Source organism: Apaloderma vittatum, unplaced genomic scaffold (genome assembly GCF_000703405.1).
Source record: "Apaloderma vittatum isolate BGI_N311 unplaced genomic scaffold, ASM70340v1 scaffold6240, whole genome shotgun sequence".
Classification (NCBI taxonomy): domain Eukaryota; kingdom Metazoa; phylum Chordata; class Aves; order Trogoniformes; family Trogonidae; genus Apaloderma; species Apaloderma vittatum.
Window position 1 is genome coordinate 21,537 of NW_009694957.1, and position 22,139 is coordinate 43,675.

At 38.5% G+C, this 22,139-nt stretch overlaps 1 protein-coding gene across 1 annotated transcript in view; it reads left to right on the forward strand.

Annotated features, from left to right (window-relative positions):
* The window catches only part of LOC104273885 (calcium-dependent secretion activator 2-like), a gene marked incomplete at its 5' end in the record, with an annotated part of 51,673 nt that overhangs the window by 20,793 nt on the left and 8,741 nt on the right, over positions 1 to 22,139 (forward strand). Inside the window, 3 exons of the mRNA XM_009869354.1 lie at positions 71 to 154; positions 267 to 299; positions 9,604 to 9,711. Coding sequence (XP_009867656.1) covers positions 71 to 154; positions 267 to 299; positions 9,604 to 9,711 — 225 coding nt within the window. The remainder of the gene's footprint in view (positions 1 to 70; positions 155 to 266; positions 300 to 9,603; positions 9,712 to 22,139) is intronic.

Here is a 22,139-nt window from a genome sequence, read left to right on the forward strand (position 1 = left end):
TTATATTCTTATTCCAAATATTTACATTTCATATTGTGCATTTAGATTTTTCTCTGTGCTTTTCCTCCAGGTTGTTTCAGTGTTAGAAGGTGTGCTGTCTAAATTGTCAAGATATGATGAAGGCACTTTCTTCTCATCATTAGTTTCATTCACTGTAAGTGTTTGGATTCACAATGGTTCTGTTCTTCCTGTGCATAATTCTGAAATTGCACACAAGCTGTAGTAGCAAGCACTTACTGTGTGTTTTTGTTTTAAATTTTCTAAAGGTGAAAGCAGCTGCAAAATATGTTGATGTTCCTGTAAGTACAACCCTTTTAATTTATTTTTTTCTAGTATTCATAGTAATTAAAAAATAGGAATTTAGCTTACATTTTTTAGTGTTGACATTTTGCTTTCCTACAGAGATTCATTATAGCTTCACAAAGAGTATTTAAACAGCCACCCTCAGAGGGCATTTCATTTCCTTCAAGCAACAAGTAACTCTCAAGGCAAAGCTTAGAAAGGTTGTTCTCAGTGCACTTTTTCAGTTGTGGAAGAGTGAGGATTGTAACTTGTTATTTTGTTATCTTTATACTTGCTTTATTCATAAGAGAGCAAATTGAAACATTTCTGGTTTCAGATTTTTTTATTAGATTATGTGAGGATTTTTTGTTTATTTATATAAATGTTGTTGTGCTTTATAGAAAGGAAAAAAGGTAGGCCCAATCTTACTTTCAAGGGAGTGGCCTCATATTAAATCCAGTTAATTTAGAATATCTTTTGTTAATATATTGTGCTGTGGAGCAGCTCCAAAGGTTCCTTGGTAAGGCTCTTAAGACTCAAAAGCCTACAGAAAAAATTACTGAAGAAATTAGAAATTCAGCAACTTTATTCGGGGGACATGAAAAAGTCTCTGAGTTACACGGAATATCTGTGAGAAGCAGATCACAGAATCACAAAATTGTCAGGGTTGGAAGGGACCTCTAGAGATCATCTAGTCCAACCCCCCTCCTAAGGCAGGATTGCCTAGAGCACGTTACCCAGGATTGCATCCAGGCAAGTTTTGAAAGCCTCTAAAGACGGAGAAAAGCCTCCAAAGGTGGAGAAAAGTTTCGAAAGATATCAAAGTCTTCCACCATTGGCCTGGATACGTTGACACTGAAGTTCGCAACAAGGAAGAGTCTAAAAAAATGCCTTGGCCACAAGCTTGGGAATATTGTGGGTGAGGTCACACACGGATGCACTGCTCCCAAGAGAGGGGAAAGCAGAGCTGGGAGTGAGGTTGCTGCAGCCCCGTTGCCTTTCTCACATTCACTGAACAGTGTTGCTTGGCCTGGAGAGGCAACCAGGTTATAAGCAGGCTGTCAGGATTCTTGCATTTTGACAGCTTCTTTGCTTCTCAGCTGTCCCACACAACCTTTCCCACAGCCCAAGATGTGAACCAGACTGTAGTACTACGGTTTTCAAATAGAGATGCAAACTGTACTTCAGGGAGGCTCTGGGTCTGAGTAAGCAAATGTTTTCCAAATTCTGGAGGATGTTTTTCTGAGGTTTAAGGAGCTTGGTTGGCTGGGGTTTGGTTTTTTTGGTTTTGCTTTATCACATTCTTCCCCTTGTGAAGGTTGGAGTTGAGACCAGGAAGAGGTGTTAGTGTCGCAACTGACAGTGAGTGTCGAGTCTCAGTACGATCTAAAATCACTGGTTGTGAAAGATACAAATTCCAACTAAAAAGGAGGCTGTAAGTTGCCACATTACAAGGTCATCCCCTAGGCTCACAACTGGAGTGAGAAGTGGAGAGTGGGGTGGCACAGGGTGAGGAATTTGCACTAAGATCTTGATCGTGTGACGGTAACCTAGTAAGCCTGCGCTGGAGCTGATTCAATGCCTCTCAGGGCTGTATTTTGAACTGATAACATTTTAAAATCTCTTCTTGTCCCTCCTTACCTATAGCTGCATATACTGAAGTGACATAAAGATGACCAGAGTACGCCCTTTCTTTTCATATAGTTACAAATGTGCAAAATGGCACTTTGTCAGATGAGTGTATTCTCCCGTGCCCCACCTGCATTTGAAGATCTCACTGGGTCACCTTAATGTAATTCTTGGGGTCCCTGAAACAGAGCTGTTGATTGCTTGGTGGATCTCAGGGAGAAGGAGGTTGCCAGAGGCTAAAGGCCTTTGGGTTTTTTTCTGAGTGTGTGAATTCAACCAAGTTTTTGATCTTTGATTGCTGGACTCAGTGTTTGGCAAAGAGGGGAAAATATGCTGATTTATAGTGAAATATCCAGAAACTAACTGGAGAAAAGAGATGTTAGAAGATTAACATAGTACTGAGCAGAGAGAGGATGAGAGGTAAAGGAGATATAAAAGTTAAAAGGTAAATAGAAGTAGAAATAATAAAGGATGAAAAAATGAGGAAGACAGTCTTGGATGATTCTTGGTCATTTTGAGGAAAAGGTTAACTGTATTAATATTGAGAGGGGGTTTAGACATTAAATGGCTATGAAGATGAACATTCGCCAGAAGGAGAAGAGTTTCTCAGGGCCAGGGTGGGAAATGTAGGCACAGACTTGCGGTTCATTTGGCAGGTATGTTTGTAAAAAAGCTGCTGTCTACCCTTCCTTTCATTAATCTTGCCAGAGAATTCTGAATAACTCAAGAGAGTTTCACTTCTTTTTTTTTTGTTTAAGCAGTTTAAGAAAATATTCAACACGAGGCTCCACTTTTCAGAATGCCCTTTAGGAGGTAGGATTTACACAACCACAGGCTCTCATTGCTTTCCCCAGCCATTGCCTATAGTGCTATACGAACACTGTGTCTGTTTTGGTGGTGGGAATGATGCAAAATAAGTCAGACTAAGAACAGTAAAAACAATGATTTCCTAAAAATTATTATGAAAACATCTAGTTGTTTTCATGCTCTTTTTGTTGGCAATTGTCACAGTGCACTGGACTCTGGGGTAAAAGAAATTGTGGCTGCTGCACACATGAAGGAAACCAAATGTTCAAAGCAAAATAACACAAATGCTACAAGTATAAGTAGCACATGAAGGATGCAATTTATTCTCTTTTTAATGCCATTTTTTGGTGTTTGGGAATGCAGGAGCTGATTTGGGTTACTTCTTTTTTTTTAAAAAAAAAGAAAAGTCACCCAAATCCTCTATAAACTCTTTCTCAGTTTCTTTTAAAGCCAAAGCAGTCCTTAGGAGATAGAGATGTACAACCTCTCTACCACTTTTTTTGGTTTTAATATTCTATTCACAAAGCCAGTTAATTAATGAGAACAGGGAAAAAATGCAGTAGAACTGGGGCATAAAATGCGTATTGTTAATCTCAAATGATTATTATTCCTCAGTCATGTAAATAATTTCATTGTATTCAATTCCTCATCATGTAAGTCAGTTTTGCACACAAATAACTGTGTCTCTAGCTGGTCATTTCTACACACGTTCGCCTCATTTACAAATATAACCAAGAGCAGTTACTCATACAAATTGAGCATCCAGTTACATGCATATGTATATACCGCTTTTTTTGTTTGGAAAGGTATGTTTAAATCCCTTTGTAAGAGCCAGTAATCTATGCCAGTCATTTAGAGGGCACAGAAGGAACCTAATCCTCCGTCACTTCATGTAGGCCACCTGTCGTACAGGGTGTGGAGGGGCCGTTTGAAGGACCCGGGGCTGCCAGCAGTGCATAGCTCACACAATGCCAGGCCTCTCACTCCGCTCTTGCCTTTATGCAGGGATCAAAGGTATGAAAAGGGGCCTCACACATGTGCCAGCATTTGACTTACGGGGTCCTGGAGAGGCTGAAGAAGGAACTCTGCCTCCTACCAGGCAGGTACACATTGGGGCCTTCCAGATATCTCCATTTCCAAATATCACACTTGGACCGTGTGGCCTCGTTTAGCTGGGTTTTAAGAAGTAAATGACTTTTTCTGGGAAATCGATGTTTATTCAGGTGTGCCTATACTGTGCTATTCATTTTTAAGCAGGATTTACTTGGAGACCTCTGCTTAAAATAAAGAGCACAGAACAGTGATCATCCTCATGCTCAGGGCTTCTCCTTCCTTCCTTCTCCTCCTGCCCTCTCTACTCAAACCTGGGAACTGCTCCCTCGGTTTTCAGATCCATAAAAACAAGCTACTGAACACTTGGAGGGAAAGCCCTACATCACCTGTTTCAAGTCAGCAGAATTTTTGAGAGACCGCTTAAATGGAGATCAGAAGAATGTCTGCTAATCAGCAGGAAAGTTAAAATAGTGTAGTAGAACATACATATTTTTTGAGGAGGAAGCATATTTTAATGCCTGATTTCTTCACAGGAACTATAGCATTTTGAAGACCTTTTGCAGTACAGAATCAGGATCCTGGTGCAGACACTTGCATGTCTTGCAATGAAACTACACATATATGAAAAAGTGTTTGCAGAATCACAACTTAAGTTCTGCATGACGGTTCTCAAAATGCACACAATTCACTTTTGCCAGGGTTGCTTTTTCTCTGCAAAAAGATGTGTTAGATGCAGGGAAAACGTGTTGTATTTCTTCATTTAAGCAAAATATTATTTTTCATAACCATGTGAGAATAAAGTGTTACCTTTTGTAATAGACTGATTAGACAAAATACGCATCTTCCTGCCTGGCTTCTGTGTTTTGATTCGTAAGAAATGAAGGGAGTGAGGATCTTGTCATGAGTACAAGTAGTTTCTATTCCAAAACTATTTTCATTATTTTTTAATTCTGTCATTCCAAAGCCCAAGTGATGAGCCTTGCAGTATTTAGAGGAGAAATTTCAGGCAGTGAAATTTTCCGACATGGCTCTTTCATTGGGTTGTGGACAATGAATAAGGAGCTCCTGTGTTTCTCACAATAGCCCCCTCCAGCTCATCACTCCTTTTCATTTCATTGTTACGCCCAGGCTGTAGTTAAAACGTCTCTCTCCAGGATGCAGGGGAGGGGAAGGGGGTGGAAAGGAGAGCAAACACAAAATGGGATGAAGTTTCTTGTTATATAGTTAGTCTCTAGCATCTGTTCTCATCTTGGAAACATTAATGCTTTGACGGGATGGCAACTCGATAAAAGTAGAATTTTTTTCTTCGTCATATCAAGAATACAAGTTTGTTTAATACTTTCTGAGGCTAAGAAATGTTCTGTGGCAAATGCCAAACTGAGAATAAACATAGGACATGTATTTATAAATGTACATGGTTTTTATTGAGATTTGTGACAAACTGTTGCATTGCAAAAGCTGTGCGGAAACTTCGGTGTATCTCTCCTGTAGGAAAAGCCTGATACTAGTGGTAGTATTAACCTTGTTGCAAACATTTCAGCAGCAAAATATTTGAATGCCTGGAAATCAAATCAAGGCAGCATTACTTCTGACTAGGTGCCTCAGGCAAATTTTGCAGGTAGGAGTGATGCGTGTCACCCACGATACCACTTCTACATCATCTTGGAAACTACTAAACACTAGGGTAGTGTTTTCCTGTTTAAAGGGGGAAAGTTAAGCTGTTTCTTCTTTAGCTGACTTCATTGCTATGAAAAAGTGCCTGACGATCTGGACCCACCTCCCAGTGAATGGTGAAAGAGACAACCTGCACCTGTGGGATTAGGTGCAGCAGCAGGAAGTAAGAGCACTTGCAGTATATAATTAACAGGGATTTTTACTTTTTTTTTTCCCAAACAGCATGTTCATCTTGCCAGGTTAACTAGTGATTAACCCTAAAAAAGAATGTGCTGAAGCCTACACCCTTGTTTAAACTCATTCACTCGCCAGTGTATTCAGTTACTTGTGTAACCAGCGACAAAGTAACCCTATTTACAACTCTTCATTTCCTGGTATTTTATTTGATGTCTTTGTGTTTCCAGTTTCTCCATTCATCTCTTTGTTTGGTTCTCTTTCATTTTCAGATAGGCAAAACATCTTGTCTGCTGTTCTGAATAAAACAAACCTACAATAACTTTTTATCTATCATAAGAAAACACTTTTTTTCTTGAGGAAGTTTTCAGACAGACTACCTTTTTTTTTTACACTTATCCAGATAAATATGGCAGGTTAAATTCTTCTCCCAAACATGTGCAAATAACTCTCCCATTAACTTCAACAGATGTTCTGCCAGAGATTCAGAGGAGCAGAATTTTTTACTATTGGGTGTAGATGTGGAGACTGCGTAGCTCAAGTCTGTCTGATATTAGTAATGAAATGCCCCCTGTGACAGTTACAGAAAATGTCTGTTTCTGTTTGTCTTCTAAGATACGTGCAATTTCTTAATTGTTGTTTGGTTTCTACATTAACCTATTTGGAGTTTTTTTCCTGAAGTTTAATAATCCAAATTAGAACAATAGAGGATCATGTAATTAGAGGTTGCCATTTAATACATAATCCCTATTAAAAAAAAAAAGTTAAAACATTAAATATATAGCACTAAGCCTGTATTGATGCTCCTAATAGCTTCCTTTTCTTCTTTTGCATGTTTAGAGAAAACATTCAGTGCATGCAATAGGGAGAGATAATGAAGTATTTGTTATACTGTTGTTTCATTCTATGTTTAATGTGTGTTTTCCCCACCATGAGCAAAGGTGGTTAACTTGCAATGATTTTGGTGAGTTTTTAAGACAGAGAGTCATGCTGTTTGAGTATTGATAATCTTCCTTAACCAGACATATTTCTACTCTAGGCAGACACTGTTTAAAAGGAAAATTAATTTTTTTTTCCACGGCAATTTCAAAGATAATTATCCTGCACACATTAAAGAAGGATGAAGTGTTTTAAAGAACTGTAATTCTAATTGGTAAATGTCACCAGCTGTTGCAGTTACTCTTACTTGTGTATATTCTTTTAATGATTACACTCCTGTGCCACAAGCTACATGAAAATATATTCACTAGGTGTGAAATTCCCATATGTCACAGCTTCAAGACTAGCTAAATATCTCAAAGATAAGGGGAGAGTTAATGCTGATGGGAAATGTTATTTTTCTAGCTTTGGCTGTATGCAAGATGAATATTTTTTACTGAACTTGGTAAAAGAATAAATTACATAAAGCAGAGAACTGTTAGGTTTTAGCATTCAGTGGAAAATTCATTTATACATTTGAATATATATATCCCTAAACTATAACTAGCGTTTCATTTGTTAATTATCTCCTTCACCAACCCCTGGAGATTTCAAAATATTTTCCCATTATTGCTCCAAGTTAAAACTAGTTCAATTCCTATGAATTGCCTATCAAGTTTTAGCAAGTACGTAAGGTTTCAGCACTGGTTGTATTCTTTTGCACAATCACAAACAAGTACACCAAGGTAAGATACAGACCTTTTTGGTTTAAATTGCTTTCACTTCATGATTTAGTTTAGTTTTAAAACATTTTTGTCACGTTTTAATGAAGGCACACCTTTATGAAGGAAATCTATTTTATTTCCATGAACCAAGTTTTCTAACAGAAGACTGTTTTATCTGTTGTAATAGTACATCTTCATATCAAGGTATCTAACTCAGATGTGAGTCTAAAATGATACCACTTTCCTCTTGAGTGTTTCTTGCAGGCATGTATGTATGTATGTATGTGTGTGTGTGATCAGTTTTTGGAATGAGCTTCCATTGCCTCTGGAGTGACCAATCTAAATGTGCAGGAAATATTTCACTGTGAGTTTTGGAGATGCTAGGATTGTTAAGCCAGGCCATAATTCCACATTTGACTGTTACTTTTAAGAAATGAAATTGCCGTCAATGCACATGTATAAATAAAAAAGAAAATCTTATTTTGGATCAGAGTCCTATACATGTCTATGATAGGTTCAGGAAAAAAGCAATGAAGGTCATGATCCAGGAGGTTTCACTTAGTGCAGTTTTTAGGAGAGAAAACTCAATAAGGACAATAAGGAGTGGTCGATTCTCCCTAGTGGCGAATGATAGGACAAGGGGGAGGAGAGAAAACTCTCCTCCTATTAGTGTAATGGCAGTTTCTGGACAGGTATTGGTTAGGGCACCTCTTCTTCCCTCTTGTCCTCAGGCCTGTTCATTTACATTGTAATATATTACATACAAGACAATAAGGAGTGGTCGGTTCTCCCTAGTGGCGAATGATAGGACAAGGGGAAATGGCCTTAAATTGCTCCAGGGGAGATTCAGGTTGGATATTAGAAAGAATTTCTTTACTGAGAGGGTTGTCAGACATTGGAACAGGCTGCCCCGGGAGGTGGTTGAGTTGCCATCCCTGGAGGTGTTTAAGAGAGAGGTAGATGTTGTGCTGAGGGACATGGTTTAGTGGTGTTGAAAGGTCTAGGACAAAGGCTGGACTCAATGATCTTGAAGGTCTCTTCCAACTGAAACTCTTCTATCATTTTATGATTCTAAGAGTTATCCACTTGTAGACTAGAAAGGAAGCTTTAATGTAAAATTATATGTAAATATTTTACCTATATGAGCATGTTTATGCATAGAAGCCTTTAAAATATTTTATAGCTTAATATGTATAATATTTTCAGACAATAACGGCTTCTGAGGAATAGAGATGACTTATGCCTGGGAATCCAGGGACTGAGTATAACTGCTTTTGTCCTCCTTTCCTAGAGCTGTTAATTATTCTCTACAGAGTCAGTCTTAGACAAATCTGAAGCCTTTATAAATAGCTTTGTGCTAAGGCTTACAAAACTTAACCTTCTTTTGCATGCCATGAGCTTTAAAAACTATTATTTGGGAGCAAGCGATACTTCTACAAACTTGCTCACACAAAGAGCATTTACAGAAGACTTTCCAAAGTGCTTATATTCATTCTTGGTTCCTATTAGAGAAAGGTGAACTACTGACCAGCTCTGCCTACACTGCCAGGAAAGGGTGTTTGCAGGCTCTTAGGGGCTTTAGTGTGGAGCAACATTTTGTCCCAGCTGAGCAGGAGGTGGCAGTTTCCGCCACCACTCTGACTGGCCTAAATGATTCTATGATTCTATGCAAATTATGCCTACTCTGCTATTCATACAGAACATAGATGGGTACAAAAATGGAAATATTTCAGCCTTGTTCCTTCCCTAGTCATCCTCTGAGTTGATTGTGCCAGTGCAACAGTTTCAGAAAAACAGGAGTATAGGCCTACTCTCATACTACTTTTTTTGTGCTGTTACTCTCAGGGAAGTGGTGGAACTTGGTTTGAATTCCAAATGAAAAAAACACAAAATTCAGTGATACACTGGAAGCAAATTGCTATAAATGCAAAGCAATGAAAATTGAACTGAATGCTTTTTTTAACCATTTTCTGAAAGGGTCTGTGCCTTGGAGGTGGAGTAGCTATGAGAGTCTCACTAACAAAAAAGGGGAAAATGTCTAAGCTTGCTTTTGACATTACCAGAGTAAAGACTTCAATATATTATGTGTGGCAATCTAGATTTATGTCTCAAAGCATCCATAAGTTATAACACTGAGAACTTTATTAATAGTGAACCCTCCTGAACTTGGTAGTTAACCCAGAATTCACTGCAGATTTAGTAAATACAGTTTCTACGTGTGTGAACATTGTAACATAATCTCAGTTGTCATTTAAGTATAATTTTTTTTAAATCTCAATTGTTGAATGGTCTGTCTCTTTCCCTTCCCACTACTTTCTCCTCTTACTTTATGTCTCCACAGAAACCAGGGATGGATCTGGCAGACACCTACATTATGTTTGTTCGACAAAACCAGGATATACTTCGAGAAAAGGTCAATGAGGAAATGTACATAGAGAAATTATTTGATGTAAGTAACTACTCTTGCAAAGCTTGCTGGTGTCATTGCTACATCAGAAGGTATAAGCTGCATTTTGATAATACTGAAGAAACCATTCAGATAGTCTTCCTTGTTGATCATATTTTATTTTGCTTTTTATTTAGTATCTTCAGCAGTCAAGGGTGGCCTTGTTTTAGTCATTTTCTGCCTGAAACCTCTAAGTGATGGAAGGCATAAAAAAAATTGGTAGATTATTGTTTGAAATAGTCATTTTTCCACTGTGAGTAGTCTAATTTTATTCTGTCTTTTGATTTTTAATGTGCTAATGGAGAAAACTGGATTGGTTTGGTTTGTGGACTCTGTTGCAGACCTAATTTCCCTAACTGAATAAAGAATTTGTATGTATCACTGCCTGCTCATATACAGAAAGAGGCCAGTTATGCCAGGTACATCTATGGATTTCACTGTTACTTTCATGGAATGACTTATAGTATGTTATGAATTCTTAGCTGAAGACTTATAAATTCTTAAAGTTGGTCAAACTTGTTGAACTCATTTTTGAAACTTTAATCCCACTTCTGCAAGGTCAGAATAATCCTTGACGTCATCCTCAAAGGTCCACATGTTGCTAGCCAGCCTGAATCTTTGCTATAATTTCCCTCAGCTCCAATACTGGCTTCTGCAGCCTCCCTTCACTCATTCCTTTACTCTGATGCCTTTTCTTTTTGCTAGAAATGATCACCTACTCTACAAAAATTTCCTTCATGCAAGGCTCTCCTATAAGGCCATTAGAAACCCTCCCAGGCATATTTCTGTTCATTCAAGTTCTGACCTCTAATTTACGTCTAGTATGTCCCATTCCGAGTTGTCTGAAGGAGAAGCTGTAGACAGTTGAAATTGTACCTTCTGTATAAATTCAAAGCACTGCACATATAAAATATGTCTAAAATAAAAGTTATTCTGTTATAAAGTTGGATCAATTTACATGACAATTATGTCAGTCACTTGTAATTATGTAGAAATTTGAACAGGGGAAGAAGTCCTCTTTGGCATTGTGCAGGGAATTTATTGCAAAACAAATTCTGGAACATAATACAGACTTTGAAATGTATTTATTTGTGTGTCATCTCCTAAGTATTTTAGAAAGCTTTGCTGGCAGTTTCATTTAATTATGCAAGTTACAGCAAATGTTTTCATAACAGCAATTCACAGTCTTTACTGTGACACTACAGTTGTGGCAGTCACAGAAGGTCCCATAACATAGACTCTCAGCCATGGTATGTCATGTCAGTGTTTGTTGTTTGTTAGACTGGGTGGTCAAAATGAGACTTTTCTCTCAGATTTTATATTTCCAGACACTCCCAGGCAGCTTTACAAAAAAAAAAAAAAAGTATCATCTGTTTTAATAAGCTAAGTGCTAATATGTGTGAAAAGAATGATTTTTTAAAAGCTTTGATGCCCTGCAGGGGTAGAAAAATTATCATCCATCCAGCTGGCACCTTCACAAAGTACTAAAACCATATTAGCAACTTCTGCTTCAGTTTGCTTTTGCACTGAATCTGCAAGCATATGTTTCATTTTCAAGTTTCTATTTTTTGTTTTTCTTTGGGGTTATTTTTGCTTATGTTGTAATCTTCTGAATGTTAAGAAAATTACATGCCTAAGGCCAAGTCTGACTCTCACTGGGGAGACCCTATTGACTTTGTTGATGTAGTGGGATTGGACCAGGCCTTAGACTATGTCCATAGCAGTAAACTGGCCAGGGCCTGGGCACAGGCCTGAGAACTAGCAAGGGATCACCCATGCCATTAAGTCATCAGCATGGTCCCTGGCATGGTTTTGGATTAGGCCAACTCACACTAACCCAAGGACAGGGCCTCAGTGCAATTGGGTTAGCACAGGTCGAGGACCTCTTCCAAGTTTCGTTTTAGCAATCAAGCTTCTTAACACAAGGAAACATCTCCTGGATGGATGCAAGTCATGACAGAGCACGTGCCTTTGAGACACAAAAACATTCCTTTCCCTCTTTTACTCGGTAGTACACATTGTATTCTGTCATGGTCAATACCTGTAGCTGTAAGGAAAGGAAAAAGATGTGCATGATAAGTATTCTGTGTATCAAATGTCTATCTGTATCTTTATTATTCTTTGGGTTTGGTGGTATCACACCAGCACACTAGGAGATAGAGCCAACTGGACAGATTCAGGTAAATGCATTAACAAATATGTAAACTCATAGTGTGCATAAATTTAAAAGGAAGGCATCTCACTGTGTTAGCTCACCTTTCCTGAGATTAATACAGATAAGAAATCATCAGCCAAGCAAAATAGGAAAAGGGCACGTCTATGCTTCAGCCAGGGAAAAACCTCATCTAGAATAACCAAGAAAGAAAAGATGACTGTTCTGTGTGTTACAGTTGTTAGTTACAAATGTAAACATGATCAGGCCTCAGACACTATTTTAATTCCAAAAAATGTGTGATTGCAAACTATTTATGTGCAGATTTCATTGACTTGATTCAGGGGTGCTATATGTAACAGCTATTATAGTGACCAAGAGAAGAGGATGTCTATCATATGGAGTAATGTACATGACAAAGAAGATAATTTAAATTTAAGAATAGCATTGATACAATTATAAATGTCTGCCAGTGGGTCACATTAACTCCCAAACTCAGGAGAAGACAAAAAAGTGTGCATTGATTTATGGTAGTGCTTGATAAGCCTGGAAAAGTACTGCCATGCTATACAAAATGTGAAAATCAGGAGAAGGAGTTTAAGCTTGTGATACAAATCCATCCAGTGAGAGAGTCTTAAATCTCCAGGGGACTTGGGAAGAAGAATGGGCTGCTAGCTTTTTCTGCATCATTTTTAAACCATTGCTTCAGTACCTCTGCTGATCATGCAGTAGAAGCAAAGTGGTTATTTTTTTCCTTTCCTCTGAAAAACGTGGCTTCTAGGTGCTTTTCGTTCTCATCTTCTCTGGAGATAAGTGAAAAAGTGAAAAAAATTTTTCTAATATTTCTGTGGAACCTCCTATGTTCCAGCTTGTACCCATTGCCCCTTGTCTTGTCATTGGACGTCACTGAAAAGAGCCTGGCTCTGTCCTCCTGACACTCCCTCTTGACATATTTATAAGTATTTATGAGATCACCCCTCAGCCTCCTTTTCTCCAAGCTAAAGAGACCCAGCTCCTTCAGCGTTTCCTCCTAAGGGAGATGTTCCACTCCCTTCATCATCTCTGTGGCTCTGCACTGGACTCTCTCAAGCAGTTCCCTGTCTCTCTTGAGCTGAGGGGCCCAGAACTGGACACAATATTCCAGATGTGGCAGTTTTGTTTGGTTTTAACAGCACAGATGTTAAAGAGCAGTTGAAAGGTTTTGTAATGCATTGTGCATGTGGATAGTCTGTAGTAGCTCTAGGTTGAACGTCTGATCCATGTTCATGATTCCTGATTCATCAATGGATGATCCAGGTGATTCCTTTTACTCCCACACTCCACTGAAGTAAACTAAGGCAAGAAAGATACATGGGGACAGAATTCCCTAATAAAAATTTTCTACCATTAACGCTGCAGTGACCTAGGTAGCTTCTTAAATTGTCACAGAATTACATAGAATCACAGAATTATTGAGGCTGGAAAAGACCTCTGAGATCACGATTAAAAGAGTCTCCTATGGAAACTTTTTTGATGTTTAATCACTTAAGCCAAGAACTCATTTTTAAAATATTGTTCAGTAAAGTGTTTTAGAAGCAAAGTTGTATTTTAATTTTTTTTAACCAGAGTTTGAAAAATACTTGTTTCCAGAAAAGTCTGTAAAAGTAGCAGTTGATGAATGGGAAAATAAAGTATTCAAAATAGAACTACACAAACCTAGAATAAATCTAAAATACTGCTAATTATTATTAAATCTCTTCTTATTTATAAAGATAATCTGCTTGATGGATGATATAAGAATGTTTCTGCAGCCTATCGAATAATAGGGCTGTGTATCTGATCGCAGGTGTAAAAAATGTCCAACTACAAAATTCCAGTGGGATCCAGTTCTACACTACCAACACCAATGGGAGTTTTACCATTAAGCCTAAGAAATGCAGTGCTGTGTCCATAAACATTCCAGGTTATCATAGAATCATAGCATCGTAGAATCGTAGAATCACAGAATCATAGAAGCATAGAATCGTAGAATCGTAGAATCATAGAATCACAGACTCATAGAATCATAGAATCATAGAATGGCCTAGGCTGTAAGGGACCTTAGAGATCATTTAATCCAGCCTGTCATGGGCAGGGACACCTCTCAACTAGATCAGGCAACACGTGGGGACCGAACGGGGATCAAACCTGCGACCTTGGTGTTATCAGCACCATGCTCTAACCAGCTGAGCTAACCAGCCCCCAAACAGGACCCAAAGGGAGCACCTGGAGTTGAACCATCATCACTAACTAGACTTAGATTCTTGTTTCTACCTGAGTTTTTAAGACAAGACTAACAAATCTTGAACTCTTGAGTATTTTGTATTTCTTTAGACTCATAAATTGAAAACTGCTTCCTTTAAAACAAAATGGATTTTGTTAATGAACCACCTTAAAAAAGGTAAAACGTTTTGCCTAAAGCACTGTTTGAAACATCAGTGTAATACTTACTTTGTAATGTACAGTTTCTAAGTGCCACTTGAGTAGATTCTCACTTTCTTGTATCTGTTAATTGTACATGAAATATGGATATTCTTATCTGAACAGAAAAAAAAAAATTTCAAACATTTTTCATTTAAGAAACCCTAATTTGCCATTAAAAGCACTATCTTAAGGGCTACGTTTCTGTTGGGTCTACTGCAGAAAACTTACAGTGTAGATTCCAATTTTATTAAGACTATATGTGCAATGAGATCTTTATGCAATAAATGTTTGCTGCTTTGAGTAATGAGGAATGGTTTAAGAGAACAGGTTTAACACATCGATATTGATACAACTTAAAAGTTTTCAAATTTCTTTAGGCATTAATTTCTGAGAAACTTGTGCACGAGTGTACCATAAATATATAAAATAGTCAGGGTGTGCATCCTGGAAGGGAAACGAGTCCCTGTTGGCAGATGTTGGCAGATACTGGCTTTGGCCTTGATGGCCCATCTCTTGCAGGCATTCCTCTGGTGAGGTGTGACTAAGTAGTCCTGTTGACTTCACAGGGACGGCTCCTGTAGGAGAACGTCCTCGGGGTTGTGGTCTCGTGCAGTTCAACAGGCGATGTGTGAGACGTGAACGGCAAGGAGCTCATACAACTGTCTTTGGAGTGCAGACAGGCTGAACATCCTTATGAGTAAATGCTTAAGCACTCCAGATTTCTGTAGCTTCCTTTTGCTGTTGTATTTCAAAACTTCAGGTATAATGTGATATTCTTTTTGTTGAGAAGATGCTTGTGTTTTGTCCGGAATGTGAATTAAATGCTGGTTGTGTTCCCATATCACAACCATTATTTTCCTTTTCCATTCGTAGCAGGGGTGCACAAATTAAGATCAATGATGTACTTGAAGTTATTTGAGGTAGTAATTATTCTCTGTAGATACTCTGTCGTGTACTTCGTTCTAAGCCTAAATGGAGATAAGAAGTACTTGTCTGATTAATTTCTGCTTGCCATCATACGTGCAAGCACAATTTTAGGGAATGCTTTATTCAGCTGCATCATTTCCAGAAGTTTTCTGACCTTTTATAAAGAAAATATGTTAAAAATGTGCAAATGCTTCTCCTTGGCAAATGGGTTAATCTCTGGCAGGTGTTACACAGCTAAGAGGAACATTTGCTTTAAATGCGAGTTCTCTGTAGTACCAACTCATTGTACTGTCCATGTCTACCTCGAAGGCACCATTACTGTAGTATTTAATACTCAAGGTTTTTCTAGAAAACTTCAGTTGAGATTTTTTCTTCCTTGTTCTCAGATTGCTTCCTGTCACATTAATTTTATTAAGTGATCTTCACTTTCATTGTTATGTAATTATTTGCAAGTGTGTGATCTGACAAAAGGTCTACTTTTTGATCTGGATTATATGCTGAGGCAACTTCAGCAAGTTGAGACTAGGTAGGACTGGTTAAAGGCCACATTAGAATCCTAACCTCTGAAACATGAGAGGACCGTGCCTAATTAGTTAAAAGAGACCCAACCAAAATGGATTGTAGCTTGTTGATCTTCTTATTTCTTTGATAACTCAGAATAATCTTCAAGAAATATGTGGGCTTCTTTCTCAGATTCTTGAAATTTGATCACAGCGCAAAATTGTCCTTTGGCGCAAACCCAGAAATACGCGTCTTTGCATGATGCACCTGGACATATGTGGCAGGTCTGGTAGAATCAGCTAATTAACAACACAGGCTTAAACAGGCACCTCATCTGGCAGCGTAGTTAGTTGCCTGATGGTGCTCAGCAGGATTTGGTAGTGCTTTTTATTTTTCTATCCTAATGGTCTGCTGCCCACCTAATTTTGCCTTATTGTCAGCCACTACTTACCGCAGCTTGAGGCCCTCCCAGGAGGCTAAATTATTATCAAAGGATTAGGGAGATGTAGCCTTGCAGCTCTGACATTTCTGATTACTTGTCTATGCCAGAACACTAATTAGCTGTGACTAATTAAGAAAAATGTTCCTGCCATAGAAAACCATTTAAAAGAACTGAGAAGTAGAAAAGCAATTGAAAAGCTGAGCAGTACTGAGATTTGCCGATGCTCTTTAGTTTTTCACCAAAGTCTTAACACGCCTTTAAATATGTCTAATATTTTGTAGGAAAAATAGAAAGCTCTGGATATGAGAATCACTCTGCAGTTTTCTCTTGATCTAAAGACATTCTTGTCATTTTAAAACAGTTTGTCCTGTCTTTTTTGGTAAAATAAAGAATTTTAATGAAAACTGTAGGTGGTCACCAAATATGTAATTAAAAAGTGAATTATATTAACATGTTCAAATATACAAAATTCTTCTGCAAGGCAGAAGCAACATCCTGAAAATGTACTGTTCAGAGTCTTTTCAAAGTTTGCTAAATTCCTGATGTTTTCAAGTAGTTTCACCTCATTTTTGGAGATAGAAATCACTATAAAAGAACTGCAGTTCATTTGAAAGGTGAAAAAAATGTAACTTCCATCTGATTTCATATGGTATATAATTTTTCTTTTTTTTTTTTCTCCTGGAATATGCTGAGAAAAGTGGTGCCCACTCTCAGAGAGTGCTGATTATGCACAAAGCTCAGTACTGTTGTAATCAATAGGACCAAAACACACTTAAAGCAAAGCATGTGCTTCAGAGTTTGCTGCTTCAGGATCAGAATATTCAGCACTTTGTAAGCTCTTTACACAGTAGCTAAGAGTGTTTTCTCTAGAGGAAACCATAACACTCTAGCTGGTTTTGATATGATAAATTTTTCCTCTTCTTTTTTTAATGCCATTTTTAATTTCTGAATTTCCATCTTGTTGGGTACCAAACCACCCAAAAAGATATGAAAAAGGGGTTTCTCAAGACATTATGTATCCCATAGTCCAGTCTGCATTTAATATTCATGGAATGGGTGTCTAACACCTTTTTCACACTAATTCAATCATATTCCTGGTGGGGGAGTAAGAAACTATGAAATAGATATTCTGATATCTTGCTAAAAGAGCTCTTTAGGTATAAAAGGGAAATAGAGAATTACTGTTCAGGGCACTAAATCTCATCCCCTGATATTCAGAATTTCTCATGCTGTCCAATTTCCCTGACTTGTCTGAGAAGCTTGCTATTTTTGGAAAAACAAAACAAACAACAACAACAACAAACCTGTGTAAATTACTATAAAAAGGCAATTTAAAATGTGCATCATGAATCAAAAGAGGAGAACGAGATGGAAAAAATCCCAAACTCAAGATTTTAAAGCCCATCTGAGGTTTTATTTATTTTTCCTGAGGCAGTTTCGCCAGTCAGAGGTGGAACTATGAGGAATTTTTACTTGTTTGTTTGGGAAGGGTCTATGACGTTGGTAGTTTCCAGTACAGTTTCCCCATAGACATTTCTGCTCTATACTGCTCGTTCATTGTTTTAACTTAGTTAAATGCATCTATCCATCACTCACAGTATCCATTCATTAAAAACAATAACAATTCTATGAAATAAAGGAGAACTCCTTCTAACATCCAGGCACAATTTAGTCCTTTAACCTTTTCATCCTGCTAGGCACAAAGTAGCAGCATCTCATTCCAGGCACTGCATTTTTATTTTTTTTCTTTCTTATCTAGGTGGCTTGAAATGTGTCTAGCAACTTAATGGAATCAATTGAGCGTGGACAACTATAAAAATATAAAATAGCACTGAAACTTTAGATGAGTCTGTCAGTAAGTGTTAACTGTGGCTGCAGCTTTCACATTCTACACAGTCAAGAGAAATCAATAAGGATTGTACCATTTATATTGTCTTACCTAATGTTTGTTCACCATGAAGTGCCAAGCACAAGCACCATCTAAGGAATATTGATTTCCTGATGTACTGTAATTCACACACGTATAAACAGCAGGAGAACCTTGCGGCTTCTCAAACCTTTACTTGCAGGTTTTATATTTGTACTTGCATTTTGCTTTAGTCGAGCTTAGCTTAAAAAGGAAAATCAAGCAAAACTGTGCGTGTTTGCGAATAGACACACAACCGCCTTGTTGATAACATTACAAGAAAAATAGTGCCAGAAAGTGTAAGAATAATTTAGCTTCACTGTAACGAGTCTGGAGTAACAGAAAGAGGCTGCTATGTTGTGAATCAAATGAGTACCAGGTGAGGATGCTGCAGAGCACTCTAACAAAGTCAGTGATTCATCAGTGAAAAGGGCTTCTTAACCTGTTTGATCATAAAGAACTGGAGCTTTAGTGCTTATTTAAGTGTCGATCTATATAGAGATGATTTCTTTTAAATAATTTTCAGGTGTTACGTCATAGATTTTCTTAATTTACACTGCATTGACTATCCTTTCTGTTATACTGTACTGAAATTGTTTATGATGTGCAAGAAAACCTGTACAAATAATGAATAGAAAAATCAATTAAAAAAAACCCCAAAAACAGAAAAGCAACACAGCTGTAAAATCTGCATTGCAGAAGGAGTTCACGTGAGCAGAGGATCAGCAATGGAAAGGTGCAAAACAGGCACCTGCCCAATCCAAGGCTGCTTTCTCCAACGAGATGAGGGGAGGAGAGAAGCAAGAGGGAGGCAAGGGGCTGCACCTCTGCCTCAGTGCTGCTCAGTGTGGTGCCCAGCCGATGTGGCGTAAGAAAAGAATTGGCTTCACCACCGTGTAACTCCTCCCCATCAACCTCACAGCTGCATCTAGCCCCGCGGTAACATGTGGCCTAAACAGATGAGGAGTCAAGAGTGCTGAGGTGGAAAGAAATGAGCTGCCTGTAAATATTCACCCAAAGGAACCCAGCAGGTTTTAAATCACTTACAGTTTTGGGTGCTGCAGTGTAAGAAAGACATTGAGGTGTTTGAGAGGGTCCAGAGAAGGGCAGTGAAGCTGGTGAGGAGTCTGGAGAACATGTCTTTCAAGGAGTGGCTGAAGGAACTGGGATTGTTTAGTCTGGAGAAGAGGAGGGTGAGGGGAGACTTCATTGCTCTGTATCACTACCCAAAAGGAGGCTGAATTGAGGTGGGTGTTGTTCTCTTCTCCCAAGTTACTAGTAATAGGGTGAGAGGAAATGGGCTCAAGTTAAACCAGGGGAGGTTTAGATTGCATATTAGGAAAAATTTCTTTACTGAAAGAGTGATGAGGCATTGGAACAGGCTGCCCAGGGAAGGCGTCGAGTCACCATCCCTGGAGGTGTTCAAAAAACATGTAGACGTGGCACTTCAGGACATGGTTTAGTGGTCATGGTAGTATTGGGTTGATGGTTGGAGTTGATGATCCTAGAGATCTTTTCCAACCTGAACAACTTTATTCTGTGATTCTATGATTCTATGATTCTATGATTCTATGAAATAGTCTTAATTAATTATGCACTTGACCTCATTCCACATGGAGCATGGAGTCTAAATAGAAGACTCCATGACAAAAACTGTTAACATGAATGTAAAAGCTACAACCCAGACTTTGACACAACTTTCGTCCACCTCACTTTTGGTACATGGCGCAGAGATTAAGAATATACTCACCTTAAGGGAGAGATGCAGCTCAGAGGAGGTCTCATCCTCCAGTCCCTTAGCTGAAGCCTCATCCAGGGACCCCAAGGAGTCTTGCATGACAGGGCAAAAGCAGAGATAGGTGTCCGAGTTACATTGCTTACAGGCAGGGTGAACCTTTAACCTTACCGATGTCACACATGCTCTTAGAAAGTCTGCTTAGCATTTGTGCAGCTAAACACATTCGTAGGGCTTTTAAAACTAGAGCCTGATAGCAAGAGCCTGGTGTTATAGCAAGTAACAACTTGGTCATTCTGCATTATGTTAATTTGTTTATTTTGAGGATCCAAGCTGGCTTCCATTTCAAGGTCGCTCAAGTGATGTTCCCCATTCTGTGCAAGGAGGATGTTTGCAGATAAACCCAAATTGCGAAACAACACGCAGTGCAGCAAAACTGACAGTGTTTGCTCCAGAGAGTTTTAGCACCAGAATAACCTGTGGAAGTACCGTTCACAGAGGCACTGCGTATCCAGAGTGGGGTAGGGAAACTGTTTGTGCTGTTAGTCTCTTGCAGTCATGAGCATTACGTCTGTACCCAGTGTTTAAAATCAGAACAGCAACCTTACATATGTCCAGATACAGAAGGAAGTTGTGCATGTCTAATTTCGCAGACTTCCAGTTTCCAGTCGCGTCTACCATATGTGAAGGAGCCAGAAAAAAAACAAAGGTCACAAACATTATAAAGTACCATAAACACTGTGAATTGCTGTTTAGCAACCAATATACAATGCAGGGAGAAATGAGTACTGTATATTTTGTATTAAAAGTGTGTATTTGTTTGTAAATTGGCAGCGGTTCCATAGCAACTAGCCAGCTTCTAATTATAAGCCTAAAATATGAAAATTTTAGTTTCCTCCTAGAAGACAAGCTTTTTATGTTAGATGTTCTTTGTTAGCTCAGAACAATGTCCTTTTTGCCTAGAAGTTTCAATGATGCTTCACATGCTTTTAAGTGAGCCCCGTTTTCTCATTTCTTCTCACTACTCATTTATCAAAACTAGCCTACTTTCTCTTCTTGTATCACCAAAACGTCTCATCCAGCAGCTATTCACTTGTTTGTTGTCTTGAGTCCTGCTGGACAGGGGCTGGGCTTGGATTCCTCTTTCTGTTGAGCTCCTTTCCCTTTTCACTTCTGACAGTAGGAATCCTTCGTTCAACTAGGCAGGGAAAAAACACTGGCTAGAGAAGTGCTCATTGGAGTAGTGGCATGAAGAAAGGCAGAAGGAAACCAAAGAAAGAGTCCCACTGGAAGAAAGAGAACCCTTTCCTCCCTGGCCAAGCATAAATGCAAGAGGCAAGCTGGTAAATCTGTTACAATGTCACACACACACAAAATAATCAGTAACATAAAAATCTTGGTCCTGATCACAAGAAGTAGGAGTGCTGAAGCAGACGGTAGTATGTGGTTTCTTTCTCACTTTTCCTTTCCTGGTACATGTAGCTGCAATTTCAGCTGTGAACATTTTTGCACATTCCGAAGTCAAACTGGGCTTAGCATTTCAGGCCAGGAGGAGAAAGCAAAACACAGAAACTGGATTAAAGCCTCCCATGTTTCCAGGAAGATGCCTTGATGAGCGTTGCCAAGCATTAGAACCGTCAGACCTGGTGGGGTGGAAGAAGTGTGTGTCAGGGGCCTTCAGAAGAGACTATGAACTCTTCTCTGCTGCAGTAAAAATGCTCATTTAGGTGGATGATGTTTATACCTAAACTTGAAAATAACAGCAGTAACTTCGAAACTTCATAGTATTTTCAAAGACACTACAAGTAACCCTTGCTTCCCTCACTGTTATTGAATTGATGTTCAACTAAGGAGGTTGAGGTTTCCCTCAACAAAGAGGGAAACAGATTATAAAAAATAAATAAGGAACTTTTTTCTAACTTCTGCTGCTTCAATTTTTTAAGGAATAACTTATTTATGTTTTCATAATTTAAATTTTTTGTAAGTGTTCTAGAAGTCCCCTGGCATACTACTAGTGCTAGCTATCAAAATCTTGAAACAATATAATAGCATCGCCTTTTAATAAAAACTGGGCATTTTAGCACTTGATATTTAACATACTCATAGTATTTCTTATGCATTTTATCTTATGCTGCCTTTGATGTACAATCTCTTTAGTGAGAAGAATACTTTTTGTTCCTGGTAGGAAAAGTAGAGCCGGAGGAAGTAAAAACATCCCGTTGTCATCTGAGCAACTCAATTCCTGATCAATAGCGCGATGAAGGCTTTGGTAGGAAGACAAAATGTGATGCCTAGAAAAGCTGTTCTCCTTGCCATATTCAGCAGG